A 26,262-nucleotide genomic window follows, 5' to 3' on the forward strand; every position below is an offset into this window, starting at 1 on the left:
TGGTTTTTCAATTTCACATCTCTCCATATTTCTATGACATTTTATAGATAGAAATTTGCATTTTAGCTCAGTCGTTTCCAGGTCATTTTCACCTATTTACTCAAAATCAGTTTCACTTTTTTCTTTGGATTTAACCATAACTCCTGCACACTAAAATGTTTTCAGCTTGTGTCGCGAATATCCAACTTCAAACTAACTTCACCTTGGTATTGTGGAGTACATAAATCGACAAATTGACTGGTCCGCACAACCCCATGTGGAGCAACACATTGCTGGTTATGAATTGCTCGTAAGACAATCGTTTGGTGCAAGCAACTGAACCGAACCATACCGCTTGCTGGAAACAAGGCGAAGCAAAGACACGGAAAAAGGCCTCACCTTGTGGATCCACCCAAGAGCTGTCCAGGATGGAGTCGTCCATGGTGGTTTCGTCTCTGTCAAAACTTTCTGTTGGACCCTCCGTTTCTTCGGGTTGCGCTTCCCTCTCAGGAGACACCGGGGCCTCAGGAATGTCACAAACGTCTTCGAAACTGGCAGCCTCAATGTCCGCCTCCTGAGCCAACTCCACAGACTCCTCTTCGTCATCCTCATCCTCGTTGTCCTCCTCCTCCGGCTCTCCCCCGCTCGGTATACACAAGGCTTCAGGCGGAGCAGAGAAACGAACGCTGTGTCCCGGTTCGTCTGCTTCGTCGATGGTTTGGACCACAGTGATGAAGTCGTCTTCTACCGTCACGACTGATTCAATAGCAGCACACGTCTCAGTGATGTCTTGGACCGCAGCTGCTACAGCAGCTAACTCTTCTTCCTGTTCCTCTTTTTCCGTTGGTTTGATTTTGTCCATTTCAGCCATTGTCTTTGTCGTCTTCTGTTCAAGCATATTTTCCTTCTCCTTCATTTCGTTCTCATCTCTTTCCTTTTCCGCTGTCCGCGCTTCCTCTAACTTTTCTTGCTCTTCCCTCGCTTTCTTTTCAGTCATCTCTCTTTCCTCTTTCTCCTTCTGTTCTTTTTCTTTCCTCTCGTTTTCAATCCTCTCTGCCTCTTCCTTTTCTCGCATCTTCCTCTCTTTTTCTTTTCTTTCTTCCTCGACTCTCTCTGCCTCTTCCCTTTCTCTCATTTCCCTCTCCTCTTTTTCTTTCCTTTCATTCTCAATTTTCTCTGCCTCCTCCCTTTCTCTCATTTCCCTTTCTTTTTGGTCTTTTCTTTCTTTCTCAATTCTCTCTGCCTCTTCTTTTTCTTTCAGTGCCTTTTCCTCTTTTTCTTTCCTTTCTTTCTCCATTCTCTCGGCTTCTTCCTTTTCTCTTATTTCCCTCTCCGCCTTTTCTTTCTCCAATCTCTCAGCCTCTTGCTTTTCTCTCTCAATCCTCTCTTTCTCTTCCTTTTCTTTAGTCGCTTTTTCCTCTTTCTCTCGCTCTTCCTTCTGTCTCATTTGCTCTTTCTCATTTTCTTCCCTTTGAATCCTCTCTGCCGCATCTTTTTCTTGTCTTTCTTTCTCTTCTCTTTTGTTTATTTCATCCAGTTTCTTTTCTGAATCTTCTGGAATTTCCTTCTCTGTCTCCTCTTTCTCGATCTGTACTTTCTCTTCAACTGCTTCTTTTTCATGCTGTTCTCTGTCTTTTTTATCAGTTTCTTCTCTGGCCTCTTTGGTTACCGTTAACACTGGTGACACTGCTCTTTTAGGGGAACCATAAAGTTCTTTTTGTTTGAGCTTGGATGGTGAGAGCACTGGAGAAAGTAATTTATCATCATCAATATTGCTTTCCACTGAAGAAGTGGGTGAAGTCTTGACAGGCCTGGCAATGCGGTCCTTGGCCACCCCGGTCAACTGGTACACATCTTCAGCGTCCACCTCCTCGTAGGCCTCCTGGTGCACCAGCTTCACCTTCTCCCGAAGCTCCCGCAACTCTCGTTCTTCCTCCATACTGAGAGGCCTGCCCTCCATCTCCAGTTTGCGGATCTGCCTCTCATAGTCAGCGATCTCAGTTTCAGAAGCAGAGCCTTCGCCACTGGCTTGTTGTTCTGTCTCGCTTCCTGACCTCCCACCTTCTTCTAATGTCACCGTGACAGTGGGTGTCACAAACGACTCCCCTGGCAGTGCAGACGATTTCACCTGCTCACTTACTGATGTATTCAGCTGGTCATTTATATTCTTTTGACCTTCTTCGGAGGAATCTTTTCTCTCACTTTCACTCTTCTCCTTTTCTTCACTGACACTCAGGTCTAACGTCTGGTTGTTGTCTTCAGATGAGTCTCGAACTGCTAGTTTCCTGGCTTGTGCTGCAACTTTCTCCTGAAGAACAGCAGGGGTGAAGTCCTGTGCAGAAGTGTTTGTTGGACTAACCACATCTGCAGGGGATGGCATGGGTCCAGAGTATTCACTGAACACACAATAGCCCAGCTCTTCCAGTTGACTGTCACTCTTTTTTATACCAGGACTTTGTTGACCTGAGACAAAGCCAGAAAGCAGGTCATCAGAGAAGGCTTGAAATGACTTCCTCCGTACGATTTCTGGTTCAGCGTTATCAGATGACAGCCTGGAGCGGCAGCCGGCTAGATCTAGCATCTCAGGCAGGTCTTGAGCCATGACTGTGTTATTCTTTGGGCTGCTCTCGCCTGGCTGGGGTGACTCTGGGGACTCTGGGGACTCGGGGGACTCGGGTGACTCCGGTTCAGGGCTAGGGATCGAAGTGGCTTCAGCCATCCTTGGTGGAGATGAGGAGTCAGAGGTGATTGAAGCAGCAGTCTCCAGGATTAGTGGAGGGAAGGGAGGGGGCTTATCTCCAGAAGGAGTAGTGATTGGGAGGTATTCTGCTGACTCATCGAGACTTCCACTGGTGTATGTCATGATATCAGTGGCCAGTGGAGAAAAGTTCCTCGTTCTGTTTTGGCCGTGTTGATCCATTGCTCCAATAGTAATGTTTAGGGAGTAGCTCCTTTGCTCCAAGGCCAGTTTACCTGGGGAAAGCTTGCATTCATTACCCCTATCCGGAACTGAGAAATCTTGAGTGTTTGTGTTTTGTGTTTCACGACTCTCTTGTTCTGGCAAACCAATATTTTGAGACTTGGAATCAACAGTATTCTTTTCTTCGCTGACTCTGCTCAGTTCATAGTAGCCCTCACCTGTACCCTGGGGGGACACACGAGCATCAGTGGCTGAGGTTTCAAAATATGCTGACATTGCATCACTTGCCAGGTTTCCTCCTTCAACTTTGACTCCTATTGAAGAGAAATCAGACGGGGAACCGAGGCTGCTAAACTCTACAACCTCCACAGACGGCTGCTTCTCTGACACTGTGAGGGGTTCCCCATAAACGGGCTGAAGCGTGATTGACTTTGCAGACTCTTTGGCTTGAGTTGGAACATCCGGGGGTACAAAAGATGGCATATCCATGGTGGGACTCTCTGGTACGATTCGTTCTCCAGCAAAGAACCCCTGGGTCTGATGCTCAAAAATCTCTTCTGGACGTTTCTCTGATCCGATGCTGTCTGGGCTCATGGAACCACTTTTCTCACTCACAGGTTTTTCCGGGTCCATCTTCACAGCTGAAAGGACATCTGTAAGTTGGTCGTTATGAAGACAAAATGAAAGGTTTTGCTGTGGCATGCGCTGATATTCATTTGGCCAGGTACTGGGCAGAAAACAGGCAAAGCTCTCCTCAGAAACTTACAGCACAATGATACAGCCATCACCGAAGAAGAACGGCGAAAGAATGAGGTCCACCAAGTCAGAGATGGATGGAAATATGGCATGGTATGTGATACCGGCATGAGGCAACTGTCAGGCGGACTGATGAAAAACAAACAATAATTCATGGAATGGATATCCATGCATTACATCACTGTATATTGCAACATTTAAACGGCAGTAATTATTTGTCAAAATTGAGAGGTACAAATCTAAGAATGTTCACATAGTTTTGATCAAATGAACATGCGTGTTAATGATGTCATATGTCATTAAATAATTCAAATAACATTTGCAGAAACGCTGAAGAAGCCTGGTTGTGAATGACATAAATATAATATGCAACAAACTAAGATTGACAAAAACTCAACCAGATGACTTGGTCGTTTGATAAGCGTTGATTCATTAAATAGGATGTATACAAACATTTGTGAAAAATGACAGCCAACACCAAATCCCCTGCCATCCCCTGCCAATGAGTGGCCTCTGAAATAATGATTAAAGATTACATAAAAGCAAAGCACTTGTATACCAGCACCAAGCCATCGGTGTTAACATAATGACAATCCCGGAAGCTTATAGCTGGTGGTCAAAAGCATGATTGCAGGTGCAACACTTAATCATACCAGTACAAAAGAGCCAGCCCCAAACAAGTGCAACAATAAGAAAACACAGGCATAACAGGGATTACAATGCAACTACGTTAAAGTTAAGGTAATGCGACTTTTTTTTTTCCACTAACAAGCCTGTGTTGCCTTGCAGACACAGCAGTGCAGGGCTAATGATTTGCCATTCCACCTGAATAACGCTGGAATTCTCCTGCCCATTGACACATCTGGCATTCGTATACAGTGGACAAGCTGTAACATGCAGGCAGGGTACGCAGAGGGGAGGACACACCTGTCTCAGGGCTCTCCTCACCCTCTGCTTCCTCCTCCTCCTCCTCCTCCTGCTCCTCCTGCTCCTCCTGCTCCTCCTGCTCCTCCTGCTCCTCCTCCTCCTCCTCTCTGTCCATAGAGCTTCCTGCAGGAGCACTAGCTGCCTCATCCGGCCCCAGCTCTAGATCCGGGACCTTGCCTACGGCCTCTGCCTGCTCTAAAACTTCCGCTTCTGGGACGTCCGGGTCGGGCTCTTCCCCGCTCCATTGCTGCTCATCAAGAGCTGCCTCTGCACTCTCTTCCTCATCCTCCTCCTCCTCATCCTCATCATCATCCTCCTCGTATTCAGCTGTAAGAGCCTCCATGGTCTCTTCTTCTCAAAAACAGGGTGAGAGGGGGACACAGTAAGACTACAAGCAACACAGACTTGGGCAGTGTGAAAACATAACCGATGAAGGGACACTTTGAGATGATCCAAAGTGTTCACAGATACATCACACATAGGCACGGTGTATTGCATGTGAGTATGCTTTTTTAAATTGGCTTTAGGGATATATGGTACTACTAATTTACTATTTATTATTCATGCCCTTGTGACCCTCTGAAGAACAATCTTGGGAGGGTAAGGATTTTCACCAACCATGCCTTATCCAATTTATACCAAGAGAATGGATTTGACATAGCAAACGATACTCCAGATCAATATAAAACACATCGTCCAAGCCAAGTGTACTACTAAGAAGTAAACGAGAGAGGGCAGCAGCAAAATTGTGAGCATGCACCTGTGCAAGTCAAATGATTTGTTTACAATTATGAGTCAAGTGAAAAGTGGGGTATTGGGTAACTCAACTGTTAATTAATTGATATATAACCTTTTTATAGCCACTGAAACCACCTTGAGAGTCCATTGATGGAATCTCAGTAAAACTGTCCTCCTTTATGTGACTCCCCTACAGTGTGTCGACCTAAGCATGATTGCAAACACAAGAAGCAATAACGGGTGAAGTAAACGATGAGAATATGACGTTTTACCAATCTGAAATCTCTCCGATTTCAAATGGACATGACAAGAACACGCAAACACACAAAGATGACGGACGAACTGACAAATGGAGAGACGGAAGGGTGGAAGGATGCCGGGACAAAAGGCACAACACGGATGAGGGAGATGTTCAAAAGAGAAAAAGGAAAAGTAAGGGGTGGAGGGGTCGAGCGACGGCAAAGAGGAACCGTGCGTGGTTCACCTTCAATCTGTCTAAAGGCCACAGCCTGCCCCATGGGGCGGGCACCCGAGTGCGTCCACTCTGGGCTGAACAAGGGGTGCTCATAGTACTCCTCGTCGGAGTGGTAGGGGTCGTCCTCAGGCACAGAAACTGAGATGGAGGGGGCGAGGAACTTGCACCTCTCCCGAGAATTTTGGAAGCGGCGGAGAGGGCCTGCCTCCTCCTCATCCCCTACATCTACAAACAAGACAGACACAAGGAGAAGAACTGCAGGGAAATCTGGACACGCACGATGAGGAAGAAATAAAAGGGGGAGGGGGGATGGAACAGCCCGAACAAAAATGTCCATTTAAAAAAATGAGTCAGCACAATTGTCTATTATAAAGACTATAGAGTATAATACAATATCTGATCAATATGTTTGCTAACAGAAGTTTATAGTCTGAGGTGTTTTCTGTACATTGAATAATTGCTCAGTTTATAAATGACCTCCAAAGTCCAACCACCCTGAGGCTGTATCGTTTGGAATTCTACCAATTGACACCTTACCAGTTACACTGTAATATTTTTTGCTTGCTTTTTAGACAAAATATTGACATGCTTTTATTTTTGGGCAGGACTTTTACATTAGCAATATCAACTATACCAGTTATGACAAAGGGTGATTCAAAATGGACATTTTTTGTACAAGAGTTGAGGGAAAACATTGGCAAAAGAAAATGGGCTCTTTGTACCTAATCTCCCACGCAGACTAAATACGGTTTTGAAAAATATTTGACTATTCTAACCTTCCTCCATAACACCGAGCAGCAATGTAGAGAAGGGCTTTAAGAGGTATGCCTCTTCTTACATCCAGTCAATATCACATTAGATATAGATATAGGTTATCAATATGCTAACGAACAATCACGGTTAATGATAGAATATACGTGTGGTACTGTGGCACGTTATTATGAACATCTCCACTGATTTAGGTAGAAAATATCTAAAATGGTGTCGTTTGTGTATTGAGGTGTTTGTCATTAGTCAAATAAAGTCCTTTGGGTCCATGAAGAAGTGTAGAAAAAAAAACAGTGCTTAACATTATGGCTAGGTTTATCCCTATTTTACTTTAATTGAAGCGTTACAGCAAATCTTTGTAATCCAAATATACAATTAGTTTTCAGATCTGGGCTCTCGCTGTTTCACGAGTCTATCTGCTAATGTATTTATGCAAGGCGGTATTCAGGAAAGCAGTTTCTAGAACAAAGCAATATCATGAGTGAATTCAAAGTCACTGGGGAATCTGTGGAATGCGTAAAATGCCGTTCAATTTGGATGGCACACTGGAACACAACAATGTTCTCATTATTGCTTATGTTGCTTTTGGAATAAATAAAAAAAGATCTTATAATATATATAATATATACTGTATATGCGCTATATGCAAAGAGCCCATTGAACATTGGTAAATAAAAATTCAAGGAAATCAGAAAGGGGTTACAAATGACATGACACACACAGACATTGATGAGGTGACTATAACTAGCAACTGATTAGAGAGCAAGGTTGTCCAGCCAACTACTGTATGTGTAAATTTTAAGAAAGTGACCTCTATTGCTTAGTTAAATAAATGATGAAGAATATCAATGCTTAAAAGGTGAAATATACCATAACAAGAAATGTAATAAAACAACAATATAAATAAATAAAAAAGACTTAAACAACAACCTAACCAAAGTACAATTTCAATTGTGATTACCAAAACCTGTCAAATGGAATTCTGCTGCCATAAACCTTTTTTAGGATGCCTTTGAACAAACAATTATTATTATTTTTTACAAATCTCTCTAATGTTTTATCATCAAGAAACAAGACCACATCCGTATTATCCAAACAATTCCCTAACATCTAGAAAACAAATTTTGTCACAAATTTGGAGGATCTTGAGTCAACACACTCAATCAATCCTTATCCTATTTTGTAACTATTCAAGACTTACTACACAGATTGCTCTTTTCAACATGAGTACCGTCTACAGTGCTGAGGCATAAAAGCCCAGATTCACACACAAGAACACTGACAGCTGCCATAAAAAAAAAGAGACACGTATCAAAGATAGTTACAAGGCTGTCATATTAGTATGTGAGGAGACTGTGAGGTATGCAGGTTAGAAGGGGGAAATGGATGAAAAATTATTTAAAAAAAACAAAAAATAAAACAAGCCCTAACATGGTGGCTTTGCCATTCTTTCTTTTAGAGTTCAACGTAAAATGTCCATGAGACAACCTGCGTCAGTTTCAAAATAAGGATGGAGCATGCGGAAATATGCGACTGAAATCAACAAAAATTAGCTTGTTATGAACTCTGGATGGCCTGTTGGGACAGAGTAATCTCTAAGCTCTCAGCAATTCCAATTTGCTGATGATGCAAGAGGAGAAAAAAAAACGTCCATAGAAGACACACTCTTATAAACAGAGCACACTAATCATTTTTTGGCCTACCTTGCTCAAGAGGACCAAATTGTTCTGCAGCAGGTGAAGGAGGCGGCGACGGAGGTAAATTGGAGGTGTCTTCAACTACAATTGAAGATGAAGATCCATGATCAGAGTCTTGTGGTTTACCTTGAATTTTACGCCGTTTAAATCTATTGTAGCATTTTACAAAAAGTGAAGATGTTATGCTAATAGCGCGTTATTTTTGTGCTAATAAGTTGACACTGTTGTACAGCAACTTCAACTGAGGGTGGCATTTAACTCATTCACTGCCATTGACGGCTATAGACGTCAAAAATTCATTTGAACTATTTCTATTAGTTTAAAAAAATATATCCACTTTTGTTAACAAGAGTATGAAAACCTGGAAAACATTTTTTATTGTACATTTAGAACAGATAGAAAATGTGTGATTAATCGTAAGTTAACTATTGAAGTCATGCAATTAATTACAATTCAAAAATGTAATCGCCTGAGCGTCAGGCGGTTAAAAATTTTCATCGCAATTAATCGCATGACTTCACTAGTTAACTTTCAATTAATGATATATCTGTTCTAAATGTACAATAAAAAAATACTCTTAACAAAAGTAGAAAAACAATGAAATAGTACAAATGAATTTTTGACGTCTATAGCCGTCAATGGCAGTGAATGAGTTAAACATCTTGAAGCCAGTATGCTTTGCCACTTATTTGTAGGACTGTGTAAGCAAGATATAGAAGAGGAGCTAAGCAATACTGTAAAAAGTGTGTTTTAATAATTTAATGAGGTCAAAGCATGTGGAAGTGATAAAACTATTTTCTTTTCTTTTTTTTCTTATATGGTCTCAAAATTAAAAAAAATTGTGAGTGTGTGTGGCAAACCTGATGGCAGCCTTTGACTCTCCTGCTCCCCCTTTAGTACCGCCACTGCCTCGGCAGTCACTTCCTGTACGATCCTTGCAGACACTTGCTCTGAACATAAAAACATTTTTAAAAATTAATTTTAAAAAAAATGGCGGTTCCTTTCAGATTACTCAAGGATACTACAAAAAATATGGTATGTTTGAAGGAAATGATAGACCACAAACACTCACTAACGCATTTTAGCTCATAAATGTTAAGAGGTGATGTTTTCACATTTGTAACTAACACTTTTGTTTTTGCGTCAACATTTTTAGGCTTCAGTGTGAAGTAGAAAATCACATCCCAAAGGGATGGCAGAGTAAAGGAAATGACCTTGTCACTTCCACAAAGCATACTGGCAGTGATGAAAACTTGCTTGATCCGCCTCGGTCAGCATTTACCCAACACAAACATGTCAAATAAAATAATGACCTACTTTATACTCAGGACATTAATACAGAAGGTTTACATCATTTCTGGAAGGAATATTTCATACTTTAGCCCTTCAAATAGAATAGAAGAATATCTGTGGTAAAGCTGACAATGTTTCATCTCAAGGCAGAAACTATGACAAGAAGCATTAAGTCAACACAAACGCACCAAAGTGAGTGCAACACATGCACACAGCCTTTTGCAGACACGCAGTGGGATGGCACAGAGAATGCCATTGGATGCCAAAACAGTCAACATCCAAAGGGTGTAAATAAAGTTGTTTCCTTGACAACAGACTGATGAGCCACTGTGACTTTGCCACCGGATGCTAGAAACATGATGATGATGGTGATGATGACGATTTTTACAAGCAAAAAAAAAAAAAGTAGTATATGTTTACTGCTGTCAAGCAATTGACATTTTTTTTACTAATTAATCGCACAATATTCCGTACTTAATAGTGACTTATCGCATTTTTTGTACACTTGAATAAAATCTTGAATAAATTTAAATCATCAAATAGAAAGTATATTTAAAGACTGTTTCCAATAGCTTTTTTTTTTTATATCATTTTATGGTGCAAAATACAACTGTTGAAAAAAACTATAAAAACAGATTCAGCTTTTACTTGTAGTCTTCGCATAGAAACAATTTAATGTAATATAAGTACGTAAGTTAAAGTGAATCGAAATTAGCATGTTAGCGCCATTCTATACGTATACTAGAGGTGTCAAAATGAGTGTGTTAATTTTCAGTTAATTTAAAGTTTTGTTCAACGCCACAAATTTTTTAATTAATGACCGCCCCCTGGACAGCCTGTACTGGGGGAATTCCAATCGCAACGCAGCAAAACGTCAACATTTTGCAGCAACAAATGTAATAATAATGCATATATTTGTGGAGAGTGGGGTCAAGTTGCATTTTACAATGTTAAAAATGTGCATAATTTCGCAAGTTACTTCATGTTAAAGATTAGATAGCTCTCAATATGAAGAGAAAAATGCACTGAGCTGTCACCAATGTCTTACAATTGCAATTATGCCAACTCGTGGCAAAAAAAATGACCTCAATACAAATCAAAATCACACTTTTACAGTTGTTAAAATTTGTTTCCACTTTTATGTTAACAAGAGTATGAAAACTTTGGATAAAAATATTTTATTGTACATTTAGAACAGACGTAAAACTTGAGATTAATCGTGAGTTAACTATTGAAGTCATGCGATTAATTATGATTAAAAAAATGTAATCGCCTGACACCTATAATTTATATATATTTACTTAATACCACCGCACTCGTACGTTTCGTTTTGCGCTAAAGTAGTTTGTAGCATGTTGCGCTTGACTTCTTTGTGGCAAAATAAATAAATAAATGATGACAACATAGTGAGCTCCAGGCTTAACACAATGCCGAGGAGGCAATTTAGTGCTTCAGAGGTTCTTGTTGCATCTGAAGAGCTGGCTGACTCTCAGAACGTTGAAGGCTGGAGGATTATCGAGTGTCAGCGATTCTCCGCGGTTATGCCCGGCATGTTGGAGTCACCTCTTACCATATGCAAGGGATGTGAATAAAAATCGATTAGCCAATTGATTGTTTCTTGAGAATCTTGTTGATTGTGTAGAATTTTCACGACCGGGCGTTAATAAAAGCAAGACAATGTTATGCAGTCAGCTCTGTCTGGAAGCAACGGAAAAACAAAATGGAATGTGTGTGTATGGCACTGAAATGTCAAATGTGTAATGTAGTCAGAGTCCATTTTGGTTTGTAATGATGGCTGACACTGCCATACGAAATATCATGATTAAATTCTAGTACAGATTCCAGTAAGAGTTCCTGAAACTCCAGTCGAAAATATTTCATCATGATTCGATTCCAGCACAGACATGACACTAGAAATGGTTCTCATCTTATGGTTAAGTAGAAGTCAAAAAAAAAAAAAAGAAGAGCAAAAGCTCTGGTAAAACAAATTGGTGGCGGACCCGTTGTCATGGTAACACCGCTGGTGCATCACCATTTGTGTCTGCAGGGTGTCGGTGAGGGTGAGCTGGGGAGATGAAGGGTAGAGAAACCGATTTAACGTCGTAATTAGAGCATGTTTAATAACAGCATGTGATTCGGGTTGGACTCGGTGTGCTGCAAACCCACGCGACCGCCCCGTGGATAACTCGCATACTTCATACACACAAACATCAACTAAATCTGAGATTCTACATACCTGCAGTGATAGCATGAGCACCAGTTAACTCCCCATTGAACCCGTTCTCCCTTGCAGAGAAGGGGGCGGAGGTCGTGTGAGCCCCGCCAGTCTGGCACGTCCTGTACGAGGAAGATGAGAAACCGTTGGCCCCGTGGGTACCAGTGGGCTCCTGGCCCCTTGAAGGGTCCCACTGAGCGGCACCGTCTTCTGGCTGTCGGTCATCTGCCATGCTGCTGGTACGAGCTCAGAACAGGGGAGGGGGGTTGAGGGATGTCTTTTCCTCTGTCAGCAGGGAGGAGAGGCAGACATGGTAACAAACAACTCAGCGTGTTATTAAGTGCTAAGTTAGCAGCTAAGGGAGAGGCTCGAGGACATAACACAACAAGATTCTATTTGCAGCTGGGCTCGCTTATGTAGAAGCAGTTGTATTAAATGCACAGGGTTAGAATAGCTTGTGGATTTTTTATTATAGTTAGTTTTAGTTTTTTAGTTTTGACTTGTTTTGGCTGGTACTCTACCTTCGCTAGGTTGGCTAACTTTACGCATGAGGACTGATGAGCCAATCAGAGGCAGAGGATATTAAATGAATATAAGATCCTTCAATTAGCTGTCAAAGTAAATTAAAACACAAGAATGGGGACAAGTAGTTTTAGGATTTTACCTAAAATTATTTTGAGGTCTAACCCGGCTGTTTTCATCATTTTGTTCAGTGTTCCCTAAATATTGTTTTATCTATACTTTATGATTGTGTCATGATTAATACATCCATCCATCCATTTTACAATTTTAAATATTTTTTTCTTACATGTCACCGTTTAAAAAGAAAAGCAATTGACCAGTACGACAGTTAATTAGGGCCACGTATTAATATTTTTTTTAGAGGGTGGGTGCAATATTTCGAGAAAATAACTCGCAAATTTGCCACTTTATATAAAGTGGCAAATTTGCAAGAAAAATACCCAGAAATTCACAATAAATAGCTACACGTAGCATACTACTCGGATGTTTATGCCAATACTTTTCGTCGGGGTTTCAAATGAGGAGATAGTAATTGCATTTACCTAAAGTATGCTAGCTTTTGATTGTTTAGTCTTAGTCAGCTGATTAGGAAGTGTCGCTCTAGCTGCCCTGTATGACGAGTAAAGTTTAAATTAAGAATGAATCTGTCTACATCCAGTCTTTTGATTTTATAAACAGTGTCCTATTAACCACAAATAAATCCTGGCATTAGACTAAAGCTACGCTACGTATACTTGTTGTAAATTTCTGAGTTTTCTTCTTACAAATTTGCCACTTTATAAAGTGGCAAATTTGCAAGTTTTTTCTCTGAATATTATAAAAATATATATATACGTGGCCCTAATACGCCGTCGTAGACCAATGACCACTACACCACAGCTTATGTATGATATTAATTAATAAAGACGAAAACAAAAGACATTGTATGATATTAATTAGTAAAGACGAAGGACATTTTCAACTTAAAGACTTCAATTGTCTTCCCTCCTGGCCAAACAAACTGAAATAAATTAAGTAAAAGCGATTAAGGGTGCTAGTGTGAAAATATCCTCAAACGTGAAAAATCGACAAGTAAATGGAGGCGAATGTAGTGAAAGGCTCAAAATCTCACTCCAAAAGCACAGCAATCAGACAAATAGAATACCAATGGATCAGTCTACCTGCCACGGAATGCTTGTGCTGAATATTTAATGGGGAGAGTTTAAGCTGTAAGCCTAAATGAATAATCAACAGGATTTGCATGACTCCTCTTAACGGGTGTGAGAATGACAGCCCAATAGAGACTCTGCACTGAGCTCACCGCACTGATTCCTCCACTCGGAAAGTCAAAACGACGTGTCTAGCTTGAAGACTCTTTCATTGTCACAGCTCGTCTTCCCACCACTGCGACCCTGCTCGGGGCCTCATCCGGCACACAGCACTCTTATTTATTAAAAGTCGTAAAATATCAAAATGAGGTTGTCAGCCTGTCTTGCTCCTGTCTGTCTGACGATGGAGGTCACTTTGTGTTCGGTGGCTGACCTCCACATCCGACTTGATCAGCGGTGGACTGGCTGGTAAGAAAACGACTTGTGTACATTTTTGACACGGAATGCTGGGTCGTGTAAAACCACAAATCGCCAGTCACGGCAGTGTCTTATCGTACACGCAACCAAAAAGATTCAGTCAGATTGAGTCTGCTGCAATTGTCAAAAGGCTTGTAGCACTTAGCAGAGTTGAGTAAGCAGTGGCAAAAGAGAATGGACTCATTGCAGAATGCCAGAGGTGCACTAAATTAACTCATTCACTGCCATTGACGGCTACAGACGTCAAAAATTCATTTGAACTATTTCTATTAGTTTAACATCTTTTTTTCCACTTTTGTTAACAAGAGTATGAAAACAGATTTTTTTTACTCTACATTTAGAACAGATATAAAATGTGTGATTAATCGTGAGTTAACTAGTGAATTCATGCGATTAATTATGATTTTTTTTAAATCGCCTGACGCCCCTAATTTTTAGTAATCTTTTCTTTTTTTTAATCACGTCAGGCGATTACAATTTTTAATTGTAATTAATCTAATGACTTCAATAGTTAACTCACGATGAATCACAAATTTTATATGTTATAAATGTACAATAAAAAAAAATCTAGGTTTTCATACTCTTGTTAACAAAAGTGGCAAAATGTTAAGCTAATAGAAATAGTTCAAATAAATTTTGGACATCTATAACCGTCAATGGCAGTGAATGAGTTATGTTTAAAAAGATAGAATCTGAGCGTTACAATCGTGTGAACGTAATATTGAACTGGTCTACATGTCTGGCAGAGGGGAGAACATTTTTAACTTGATATTTTCCATTTGTCTGTAATGATGTTAAAACATGCTACAAAAAAGTGTGTTTGGTTATTAAAAAAAAAGTGATTTATTATATTAAATATTATAAACATGTTTTCATCATATGGCTTCTAGATTTTCTAATCACACCTAATCCCTCATACCATATTATCTTATATGTCTCTCACTGTTTAATCTTTCAAATGCTAATGATACTGTGTATATTCTCAAATTAAAGTGTCTTACATTGTGTGCGCGTCTGAACGCATGGAACATGTTTTTTTTTTTTTTTATCTTGCCATATTTGAATTATGTGTAACTGCAAATCCACTACAGTAGGTGGCAGTGGCGCTCTTGTTACCAGAGATAAAAGGAGTATTAGCTTCTCTGCAGAGGTGTACTTACAAAAACTTTATTGGCAAATGATACTAAAAAGTTGCGGCGCAGAGTTGATGTGGCCGCCTAATATTTTCTTCTCTTGTAACAAACAAAATAATAAGAAGCACTGAGCTAGACAAACAAAATATTTCACATAACGTAGATTTGAGTCTAAAGTCTGTTGGTTAAAGGGATACTTGACTCATTGAGCCCTTTTCATGAGTAAACAGTTAATATTTTGTCTATAGTTAATTTGATAACTTCATTATCTTTCATGAACAATGAATACCTTTAAAAAATCGTTTTGAAGTTGACATCACCCTGTGCTGAGGAAATAACGACCAATCACGGGCTCATCTGTTTTCTGGGTTTGGTCAGCAAACTGAGCCATGATTGGTCGCTATTTCCTCAGCACAGGTGATGCCATCTTCAGTCGCCAGCAAGTGGTAATTGTTCATAAAAAAAACACATTAATTATAGACAAAATATTATCTTCTTACTGTTGAAAAGGGCTCAATGAGTCAAGTGTCCCTTTAAAACTTGGCGGAGATACACGCTGTGCAAAGTTGTTGTTTTTTTCTAGTGGAAGCAGCATTACTGTAAATTAGCGCAAATTGCTGATTGGCTTAACAGATGCTGCTAAGGTTCAGGCTCCTTCTGGAGACATTCAGCACAGAAGGTTCACCACCTTGTTGAAGGGCACCTTAACAATAATTGACACGGGCTGGAAGGGAGTCATTCTATCACATTCCCCGGGAAGACGCAATCCATAAGGAATGACCGGCCTGGTCGATAGATGTGAAGATCGTGCTGACAGTACCGGCTTGCAGCTCAACCGTGCACGCGCACTTTTGCTATCGTTACAAAGTGCTTGAATCAGGTCTGGTCCACATTCTGACTGTGTTTAATGAACATAAATATATGATAATGCCGGCAATGTTTTTCCTGGCGGCTCTGATATGTGTCATTCGTCTAATTTCTTTGCTTTTTTTTTTTCCGCCCTTGAGTCTTCCTCCCACCTGTTATTTCTTCCTACCTCTTTACCTTCCTCCTAGTATTGTCCTTCCACCTACACACTCCTCCCCCAGCTTCCATCAGCCTTCATCTTTCCCCTCCTCTCCGCTTTCTCTGCCTTTTTTTCCATCTCCCTCCTACGTTCTGAACACATTCACATGCCAGCATCTCAGCGTGTGTGTGTGTGTGTGTGTGTGTGTGTGTGTGTGTGTGTGTGTGTGTGTGTGTGTGTGTGTGTGTGTGTGTGTGTGTGTGTGTGTGTGTGTGTGTGTGTGTGTGTGTGTGTGTGTGTGTGTGTGTGTGTGTGTGTGTGTGCGTGCGTGTGTGTGCGTGCGTGTACGTCACACAGATGCTGCATTGCAGGGCTCTCCTCACTGCAGGAGCAGGAGAGCCGCAAAGGAGCTTAGTGAGGCGCTGCCTCTTTTTCTAATAATAAGAAGAATATTTCTACCTGGCATTATCTTCTCAAATATGACAAATGGACCATTTACAATAAGGCGCGACAAACCGGCTAGCATAAATTTTGACTGCAAAAAAGGCAATGATGTCAAAGCAGCTGAAGCGAGCTGTAGGTGTCCTGGCCTAGAAAAGCTTCACCCTGGATCCTGAGCGATTAGTTTGTAAAGTCACTCTGGTTCTCTGGGTGCTACGGCTTATTCACAAAATCTAAAAACACATCAAGACTAACAGACAAACTTCTTTATAATATAGATTTCAGCAATATTAGTCCTGGTTCTGTAGGCTGGACGGACGGAGCAGGCAAAGTGCTGTGGTCCAGTCGTACAGAATTGTATTTTTTTTTTTTGTCAAACCCATGCCCTTAGAATGTTATGGAGGACCAACAGTGACCAAATTAAATAAATGAAAATATAATTAAATAAATTATTACATTTATGTAATTATTACAATATTTATTCATTTCAATAGTATTTAAATATTAATAGATTTATTTCAATATGTATTAAATTATCACATTATTTATTTAATTATTTCAGTATTTATTCATTGATTTTATTTTAAATAATTCAGCATTTATTTTGTTTATATTTTAAATGATTCAATATTTTATTTTGGCACTTTTGTTCCTCTGTTGCGTCATGAAATAAATTGTATCATTCAAACTCAGTGGGCAATACAAACACTTTTGCAGCACCAAACCAACCAAACTGCTTATTATTATTATTATATTTTGGGGTGGCGAGTTGAGAAGCTGCTTTTAGAAAAAAGTAGTGCTTTGCCGCAATCTTGTAGTATCTTGGTGCCAAAGAACTACACTGACGTGAGTTACGGAGCTCTGTTTAGACAAAAGTAGTGCTTTGCTATGATCTTGCAGCATTTTGGAGTCGAGGAACTACAGGGAAATGAGTTGAGGAGCTCTATTTAGACTAAAGTAGTGCTTTTATACCATGTTATAGCATATTGGTGGCAAGGAACTACAATGAAGTGAGTTTAGGTGCTTCATTTCAACAAAACTAGTACTTTGACACTATCTAACGGGCATCTATAAGCATAGTGGGGAGGTCAATTACTGCTGAGTGTTCAATATTCACCGTATTGAATTTATTACAATTATTTGTAACACTCTTATGACTGTTAGAATTTTAAAGTGCTACTACATAACATCTGTACAGTTTTATGATGATGGGAGGTTGGAACACATTATTTCCCTTATTCTCTGGGATAAAAATGTGGTAATCCCAAGAACTCAAGCTCACCCAGTGTCTTGGGAGAAATTGTGTTTCTGTGACTCGGCTGCATCGTTCGTGAAAAAGAGTAGCACACCCCCCCACTGGCCTTAACACACATTAATTCATTCACTGCCATTGACGGCTGTAGACGTCAAAAATTCATTTGAACTATTTCTATTGGTTTAACATTTTTGTTAACAAGAGTTAACAATTTTTTTATTGTACATTTAGAACAGATATAAAATTTGTGATTAATCGTGAGTTCATTAGTGAAGTCATGCGATTAATTGATTAAAAAAATTATTTTCTTTAAAAAAAAAAGAAAAAGAAAAGATTATTAAAAACAAAAAATACTCTTACTTTATTATTATTAAAAAATTAGGGGCGTCAGGTGATACAATTTTTCGTAATTAATTGCATGACTTCACTAGTCAACTCACGATTAATCACAAATTTTATATCTGTTCTAAATGTACAATAATTTTTTTCCTAGGTTTTCATACTCTTGTTAACAAAAGTGGGAGAAAAAAATGTTAAACTCATAGAAATAGTTCAAATGAATTTTTGCCGTCTATAGCCGTCAATGGCAGTGAATGAGTTAAATAGAAAATAAAAAGGCTCTTATCCAACTCCCCGTCAGCAATCTGGCTACCTGGAAACTTGCGCAGGAAACAATGAGAGCCCATAAAAGCGTGACTGGCTTTCAACGGACCTTGGTGTTGATCGTCTCACTGAAGCAGCTCTTCTCTTCCCACTCAATACCCACTTCCCACTCAGCTCTGAGCAGCCTGCACTCACATGTACATCCACCCACACGGCCGCTGCTTTTATCGAGGTAACAGACATCCACTCTCTCTCTCTCTCTTTCTTTCTTTCTTTTGCTCTCACTCTTTCATTCCATAGAAAGTGTTTCTTATTTGACAGGTGCGCAGCACATCTGTGAACCATTGAAAGATAAGAGAAAGATGATGTTTGTTTGTTTTTTGCTTTACTTTTTGATTTGGAATTAATCAAAGTATCACATTGGACTCTACCAAAGCAGAAGCATTACAATAAATCCTGAAAGGAGAAAGTATGTTTACCTGATTCGCCTGTGTGGGCCTCGAATGAATCAAATCCACACCTAAGAAAAAGGATTCCCTCTTTCTTATGAAGATTGTCACACACAGCTAGTCAAAGCCAGAAGCGCGACTTCCTCGATGAACCTAGAGATGATGAAAACAAAAAAAAAACACAAAAGATTTTTCCTTCATATGTTGAGTATTGGACTGCTAGAGCAACCTAACTCAAATGATTTACCATAAATCATTCGCTGTAAGTGTAACAGGTACAAAAGTATATGATACTGGCAGTTGCTGTATTAATAACATTGAAGTCGTGATAGGCGGAACGATTCCACTGTCGTGCCTGTACCACAAATACGCACCGGAAGTCAGGAAAGGAGTAGCTTAATTCAGCATTAAGACTTGAAACACTCTCTCTGCCGGGAACACAAAATCCACTTAACAGAAGGTGTGAAGTGCTTGAGGCTGCGGTTCTTACAAGTCTTCTGTCAATCGGTCCGTACAAGTTGATTTAAGATTTTCAAATAGCGATTTTTCAAGCAGCATTTACTGGGTTTTTTTCCTTCGGGTAAAGGCTGAGAGAATTGTCATTTTTTTTTGACACATCCCCGCTCTACTACTAAGCAGAGCACTTTACTGGCAAGTGAGTCGTACAGCGATTCAAAGGAAGTGGAGAGTATAAACAGCAGGATTTGGAAATCATTATTTTTTTCTTGCGACATGAAGTAAAGGCTCAAAGTGCTTTTTAAGGAGGACTATGGAAGAACCATGAAACTGTTGAGAAAAAAATTCAAGGGGGTGCTATTTCAAATATTGTTAAGATGATAATAATTTGTCTCATGCTGTTGTGATATTTATTAATGAAATATGATGACATGCTTGTCTGCATCAAATCCACCAAAATTGTGTTACACCATCTGCGTCACCACTGAGACCTGATTTTGCGAGTCTAAAACCGAGTCTTCTTTTTGTTACCAAATTGCCAGATGCGTCAGGGTGCTTTAGTAGTCTTTTGCCTGGACATGTCCATGTCTGGGCATCCAGGTTTTTTTGTTGTTTTTTTGCGCACCGTTTTGTTACCACAACTGGTCCAAAGTCGGGTTTTGTGTGTACGTGTTATGTATAAAAAAGTTGTTGTTTTTTTAAGAAAAAAACTAGGTCAGCTCTTTACCTTTACCTTACTTGCTGAGCATTCAAATGAGGTCCTAAGCTACGCCGGCAGCACGGAATTTTAGCTCACCAGTAGCGCCCTGTGCTCCCAAACAAAGTTGGGGGTGTGTTCGATCCCACCCCCCAAGACAAAAAAAAAAGTTAATCGGCTGGGCTTTAAACATTATGTCATTATCTATCTATTATATTCATTTGTCAAGTAAGACTTGAGGTGAGTAAGTGAGTTGAGGCACACCTTAAAACAGTTATAAAGAATGTCAAGTATCATTTATGTATCTCAGGGCCAGGCCGAGTGTTTTGGAAATCAAAATACACCCTAAGCTATAGAATATGCCGGAACACCCAGCGACATTTCACATTAGAGTCCATATGTCTGACGGAAAAAACCTACCAAACTAAATTTGAATTAGTATGCATCATGAAAACTGCAAACTGCAAAACTGTGACTCAGCAGCACCGCAACTGTTTCCTATTACTGAATGACAATGTATGACTTTTGTCCTAAACAAAAGAGAATGTAGGAAGAGGGGGCAAGAAAAAAGACGCAGCAGCCACGCAAACGAGAAACAGTAATCTCACAGTAACACTGCCAAGTCATCTCACTGCATTCATCTCAAAATCTATTTGAAGTGCTTTAAATATAATTAATTTCAATTCAGACATTTCCAAGGACACTGCGGGATACTTCAGCCGCCTACATACAAACGGGCATTTACTAGGCAAAGCAGTGCTTTGTCCTTCAACTTAATGTTTTGTCATTTGAATTGACAACATTCGTCATTTCAAGCAGTACAGGCTTGTATTTACCTGCATTGTGTTCAGCAATATTGCCCCGTGCTAAATGTTTGAATGCAGTCCTCGAATCATTAATTATACTGTGAAACAAAACAAACAATGGAAACACTGGCACAACGTGGAAATCGAACAAATCTTTAAAACATAGCATGACTTCATGCCGTAATTAATCTTTCACCGCATCACTGGCCTGGTATGGTTATTATTATGAATATTACAAATGTGTTACACCAAACAAACAATCCTACAAAACTGATGCTATGATAAACAAATTACAATTTGGAACATGCTCAGTTGTGAACACTGATTTTTTTTTTACGTTATAATATAATAACATATCAAAAATATTCCCATTATACAAGGCATGAGTTTCATTACAGTGAAGTCTCTCATAATACTGCAACAGAGTACCTTTTTTTTTTTTTAACTGTTGCGCTTCTTCGCTGTCATCATTTTCATGTGTGAAGGTTTGCCAACGCGCACACATAAAAATCACACTACCATACACACAATCAAAGCACTTTGTTCATCTCATGGGACTACGCATCCAGCAGCCAACTGTCAGTTTTAATGCGATCAGCAAAGTGTACAGTGTGTGTGCGTGTGTGTGTTTGTATGCTACAAGAAGAGAACTAACAGGACATGTACATGACTGATTCATGAAGCAATATGTTTTATAAAACTATAGTTGTAGAAAACGGAACCTTTCGGAGGAAAAGGAATCTTCATGATTTGACTCGTCCTAAAAAAATAAAAATGTGTGGTTGATTTGGATGCGTTGACATGTACTCTACCTCATTGATTTATGAAGTCCAATGTTTTATATAAAACTATAGTTGACCTATATAATTTCATTTAGTCCACTGCCAAAAATATTTTAGCCTGAGAACACAAATATTGGATGTTTTTGAAATCAGGCGAACTTGCAATACTTGAATAAGTCCAATTTTAAACCTGTATTATTGCCAACAAAGGTTATTCAGCCTTTACGAAGACCCAGAAGGACAAGCAGTTGTGTAGTGAATGTGAACTGGCCAAGCCTTTTTGTGAATGGGGTTTGCTTTGATAGTGTTATCATCTTTGAAGAAAATGTTTCAAAAACTGAGACTGGCTGAAAAAAAAAAAACTATTTTTACAATGTCATGTCTCCATATCCTCAATCTAGTCAGAATTTCTTTCTCGATTAGCCTAATCTCCTTTGTCATTATCCTGCTCTCCCCCAGAAAGAAGGCATGGCGTGAGCTACGACGTATGCTTTCATGTGTGTAAGCAACTAGTTTTGCTCATTAAAAAATACCCGATACGCAGTGCCCTTAGGTTCTATCCACATACCGCGAGAGAAACACTTGTGCATTATATTGTTCATTAATGAAGAGCTGTGAAAATGAGCTTTAGAAAATCCGTGCAAACACCAAACCACTTTCATGGATGCTTCATCAGTCACACTTTGTAGCCATGCAGACTACTTCAAGTTTATGTTTATGGAGTTTGATGGAAGAAAAAAAAAGAAAGAATGAAACTCTAAGAAAACAGCTGAACCAAGCAGGTTGTAGGTGCCAAGTCTCTTATTCAGCATATCACTAAAACATAATGCCTCGTTCACTGTCGTCCATAAAATACGCCTTGTATTTTTTTCTTGGAAAATAATCGAATCCCAAGAAAGCTAAATCCTATCATATGGCTATAGAATATATATAAACTATAGAATCACAGAAAATATAATTTAAAAAGTATTTTTTTTTCTCAATCATGACACAGGTAAAACACTAAAGACCTGATTGACTAAAGGCAGAGGTAGCAAATCCAGGTCCAGAAAGTAAAAACCCTGGCACAGTTTGGCTTTAGCCCCTGGTGCTAGCTAGCTAGCTCCCTAGCAGGTAAATAAGCACCATGGGAGCTAGCTAGCTAGCACAACAACTGAAACAATTAGCAATAAGGGCTAAAGCCAAACTGTGCCAGGGATTTTACTTTCTGGACCTGGATTTGCCACCTCTGACTGAAAGTATGAATGTGCAAACGTGATTGCTCGCACAAAACAAATATGGAAGCTGATCTACCAATTGGGCGCACTGAGGACTGAGGAATTCTACATTCCATTGCAATTTTTTTCAGCGTGCTGTCCCAAGTTTTAAATGCAACACTATGCAGGAAATATATCCATAAAACATACAGTGATAGCCTTCAAAACAGTTTGGTACTACTAAATCAGTCTAATAATAGTTGTATTTCTACAAAATACTTGGCAAGAGACAGTAAAGAAAACAAAAAAATCTGTATAAAAGAAAAGAAAGTGTATATAACAGGTTGTCCTTCGACAAAGACATTGCTCTATACTAGTGTTGTTTGCAGTACTGTAAGGTCCATAAACCCTTGACTTAATCATCGATAATTGCACTGTAAGTGTGGCCTTGTCGTTGTGTGTGTGGATGAAGTTCAAGTTAATAACATGCAGCAAAGAGAGAGAGAGAGAGAATGGAACTGACTGGCAGGATATGAAGTGAGACGAGATGAGAATATGACGAGGCACAAAGATGAGAAAGGATGTGTAGGTGGAAATGCTCAAGAAGAAAGACAGGGAACTAATACAAGAGCCTAGCTGGGGTGAGGTGGTGGGTCTGAGTCGTGATATCACAGCTGAGAACAGCAAACATAATGAATAAACAGTCACGAGAGGGATTTCGTTTTAAATGTACCCCTTTATCATTACTCTGTGGCTTTTTATCCTAATATATGTTGTTTGTTGTTTTGTTTTTAACGGGCATTTGAGGAAATATTCTTCAAAGGCTGAGTATTTTCTCTTCTTTTTTTTTTACATTATGGTAATAATTAGCGCTCAGACTTGCAACCAAAATGCACATTAGCTATTTATTTCCCGTTTAAGCAGCAAATTCCGAATCAATTTAAATGGATTACTAATTGTACTTTTGCCAAATAAAGCATGTCGTAGTCCCCCCAAAAAATGATTATAAAGCGCTTTACCAAGCCTTATATTTACTTTTTTATAAATCGGTGGCGAGTATCAAGACTGTATGCAGCGGATGCGCTAACGCAGCCGCGTCAACATACAGAAACGTTTTCCTTTTAATTTAAAAAAAAGTTTACTTAAACCTCCAGGATCTCTTGCCATACACTGGCCAAGGGCAGAACCCAAGGTGGTTTTTTTTTTCACTTTTGGTAAAGTTTTTAATTCATCCGTGTTCTGTTGTATTAGCTATCTATCTAGCTAACTAGCTAAACTAATCTGGGAAACATCGAAATTTGCACTTGATTTCTTAACAGTTTAATTCAATGGTCATTTGCTGGCTAAACATTCCCATACATGCGCAAACACTTTCCTGGCAAACATATCTGATGTGATAGCAACCGTAGCTAACATAGATTTAATACTAAAGCGCCCTAAAATAGGCGACCTTGGCTTGCCAGGGAAATGACAGTGTTGCTGTTATACTTTTAAATTCATTTTGAAACTTTTTAATATTGTTGTTCTTTCATCCACTCACATGCAGACATCAATGTGCTTTTGGAAGTCATTTCCCATCCATTTATCAATTTTCTACTATCTCTTTATTTATATTAGGGTGACCTGGAGCCTATCCCAGCTCACTGAGGGTTAGCCAGCCAATGGCAGCACACATTTAGACAAACAAAACATGCCACTTCAACGTAAAACGTGACGAAATGTACACTTTGCTGATACAGCTACAACAGCACTGTTGTCCGCCATTAAAGGAAGATAACTGCCTCTGCAGCTACTGGTCATATAAAGCTAACGGTGGCTTTTAGCAGCACAGTGACGCAGCAACTTTACAGCAGCACATACTGATGCCGAAGAACAATGAGTATAAGGCTGGGATGACTAAAAAAAAAGAAATGGAATGAGGGACTCACCTGGCTGACTGCGATATGGTCCGTGACTCAGGGGAAAGCTTGCATCCGAGTCCTGGAAAAGTGACAGCGGATAAAGGGTAAGAGCAGTTGTGAGGGTAGAAAGGCAGAGCGACAGATTTGCCTCTTTAGTCCTTAGGGAGTGCGGTGGCAGGTGGTGTCTCTTAATACACATACACGCGCACAAACGCACACAAACCTAGCACCTGCAAATCTTTGCGACAGATGGAGAGAGGATGAGGTGGTAGCTGAGAGGAGAAAGTAGTAATCAGTCAATGGGTAGCTCTAAAGAGAGCACGCTGAAGTTGCAAAATTGGAGGGTTGCGATTGTCTGTGTGCTGTCCATGGTTGTTAGTGTGACAACTTAAACACAGATACACTTTCCTGCCGCGCTGTCTTGGCACACGCATGCACACGCACGCTTTGAAATGCCTCATTAAGGGCATGACAAAAGCAGTCGTGCCGTCTGGTGAGGCGCAATTCTGCCACGACTGTAAGACTGGAGAACATTATTGATAGCGCCGCACATTGACAGGAACAACTGTATGTGTCCTGACAAAGGTAAGTACAGTAAGTAGACATTTTCACTATACAGTAGATTGTGTGATCTACATAGTGAGTAACCATTGGTTGGCCGTATGATCATGATCAGTATGATCGCAATCAATTGTCTGTGATAGCGTTAAGCATTTTCACGGTATCATGCAATTGCAATTAAAGTTCTAAAATGTACTTTGATGTATTATTTTTGAAACAGTTTTTCATTGATGTTCTGAATGATTTATTTATTTATTTATTTTTGAGAAATGAGACTTTTCCTGTCGCAATGTTTTGATTTTATTTATAAAAATTCTAAACTTTACATGTTTTTGTTTCGCCCCCCCCCCCCCCCCAATTTTTTTTTAGCTAATTCTGCCTCTGACACAAACTAATGTTGGTCCTTTTTTTATATTCATTAGGCTTTTCCTAATCAGGATTTTGGAGCCTAGCTGAAAAAAAATAAACACCATAACCAATCACCGATCCGATCAGAAGTTGGAGCAATCTATCCAATCAATTTAAACAACTTGTTTATTACGGTACAGTCAACCGCCGTTACTCGGGAGGAATTGGAAACGGTCCGGCTAACAAATAGCCAAACTTTGCATATAAGTTTGCATATAATTAATTAAACCATATAAAAATTCTCCCCAAAACACTGATAAACATTCAATACACAGAAAATGTGGAGAAAAACCCGTGGATCCAATCAATTACATCATTAATCTATCAGCAAATTATGAAATTACGGGCATCACCAAATTTGCATAAAATGCAAAATATCTGCCAGTTTCTAATTGGTCACCAATCTGGCCCTGCGTGCAACAGAAAATCCTTCCAACAAACATCCAGCCATCAGTTTGCACCCTCAATCTGAAGTGCTCTTGGGTTATGCCACACGACAACGACCCGAAACATACCTCAAAGTCCACATCTGAATGGCTACATAAAACAAAATGTCGGTTTTAAATTGGCAAGTCAAAGAACGGAATTCTCGGACTGAGATGCTGTGGTATGAATTGAAATGCTCAAAATTCCCACAGTGCAGTATGACCATAGAATATTTTAAAAATATCCAGGTCTTTTAACAGTTCAATAAAAAGTCAACAGATTTTTGT

General features: G+C 39.6%; 1 protein-coding gene across 5 annotated transcripts in view; it reads right to left on the reverse strand.

Annotated features, from left to right (window-relative positions):
• map2 (microtubule-associated protein 2) overlaps positions 1 to 26,262 on the reverse strand; it is a 51,687-nt gene that overhangs the window by 14,431 nt on the left and 10,994 nt on the right. For 2 of the 5 annotated variants that reach the window (XM_086091708.1, XM_086091707.1), the window contains exons 2-9: positions 24,608 to 24,659; positions 18,773 to 18,895; positions 11,790 to 12,053; positions 9,121 to 9,210; positions 8,267 to 8,341; positions 5,805 to 6,020; positions 4,583 to 4,933; positions 379 to 3,552 (exon numbers count right to left, since the gene is read on the reverse strand). In XM_086091708.1, the coding sequence (XP_085947834.1) occupies positions 379 to 3,552; positions 4,583 to 4,933; positions 5,805 to 6,020; positions 8,267 to 8,341; positions 9,121 to 9,210; positions 11,790 to 12,000 (4,117 nt within the window). In that variant the 5' untranslated portion in view covers positions 12,001 to 12,053; positions 18,773 to 18,895; positions 24,608 to 24,659. The remainder of the gene's footprint in view (positions 1 to 378; positions 3,553 to 4,582; positions 4,934 to 5,804; positions 6,021 to 8,266; positions 8,342 to 9,120; positions 9,211 to 11,789; positions 12,054 to 18,772; positions 18,896 to 24,607; positions 24,660 to 26,262) is intronic. The other 3 variants (XM_086091712.1, XM_086091711.1, XM_086091710.1) reach the window with 3 other exon arrangements.

Source organism: Leptonotus elevatus, chromosome 12 (assembly GCF_054856555.1).
Source record: "Leptonotus elevatus isolate MCC_2025b chromosome 12, RoL_Lele_1.0, whole genome shotgun sequence".
Lineage (NCBI taxonomy): Eukaryota > Metazoa > Chordata > Actinopteri > Syngnathiformes > Syngnathidae > Leptonotus > Leptonotus elevatus.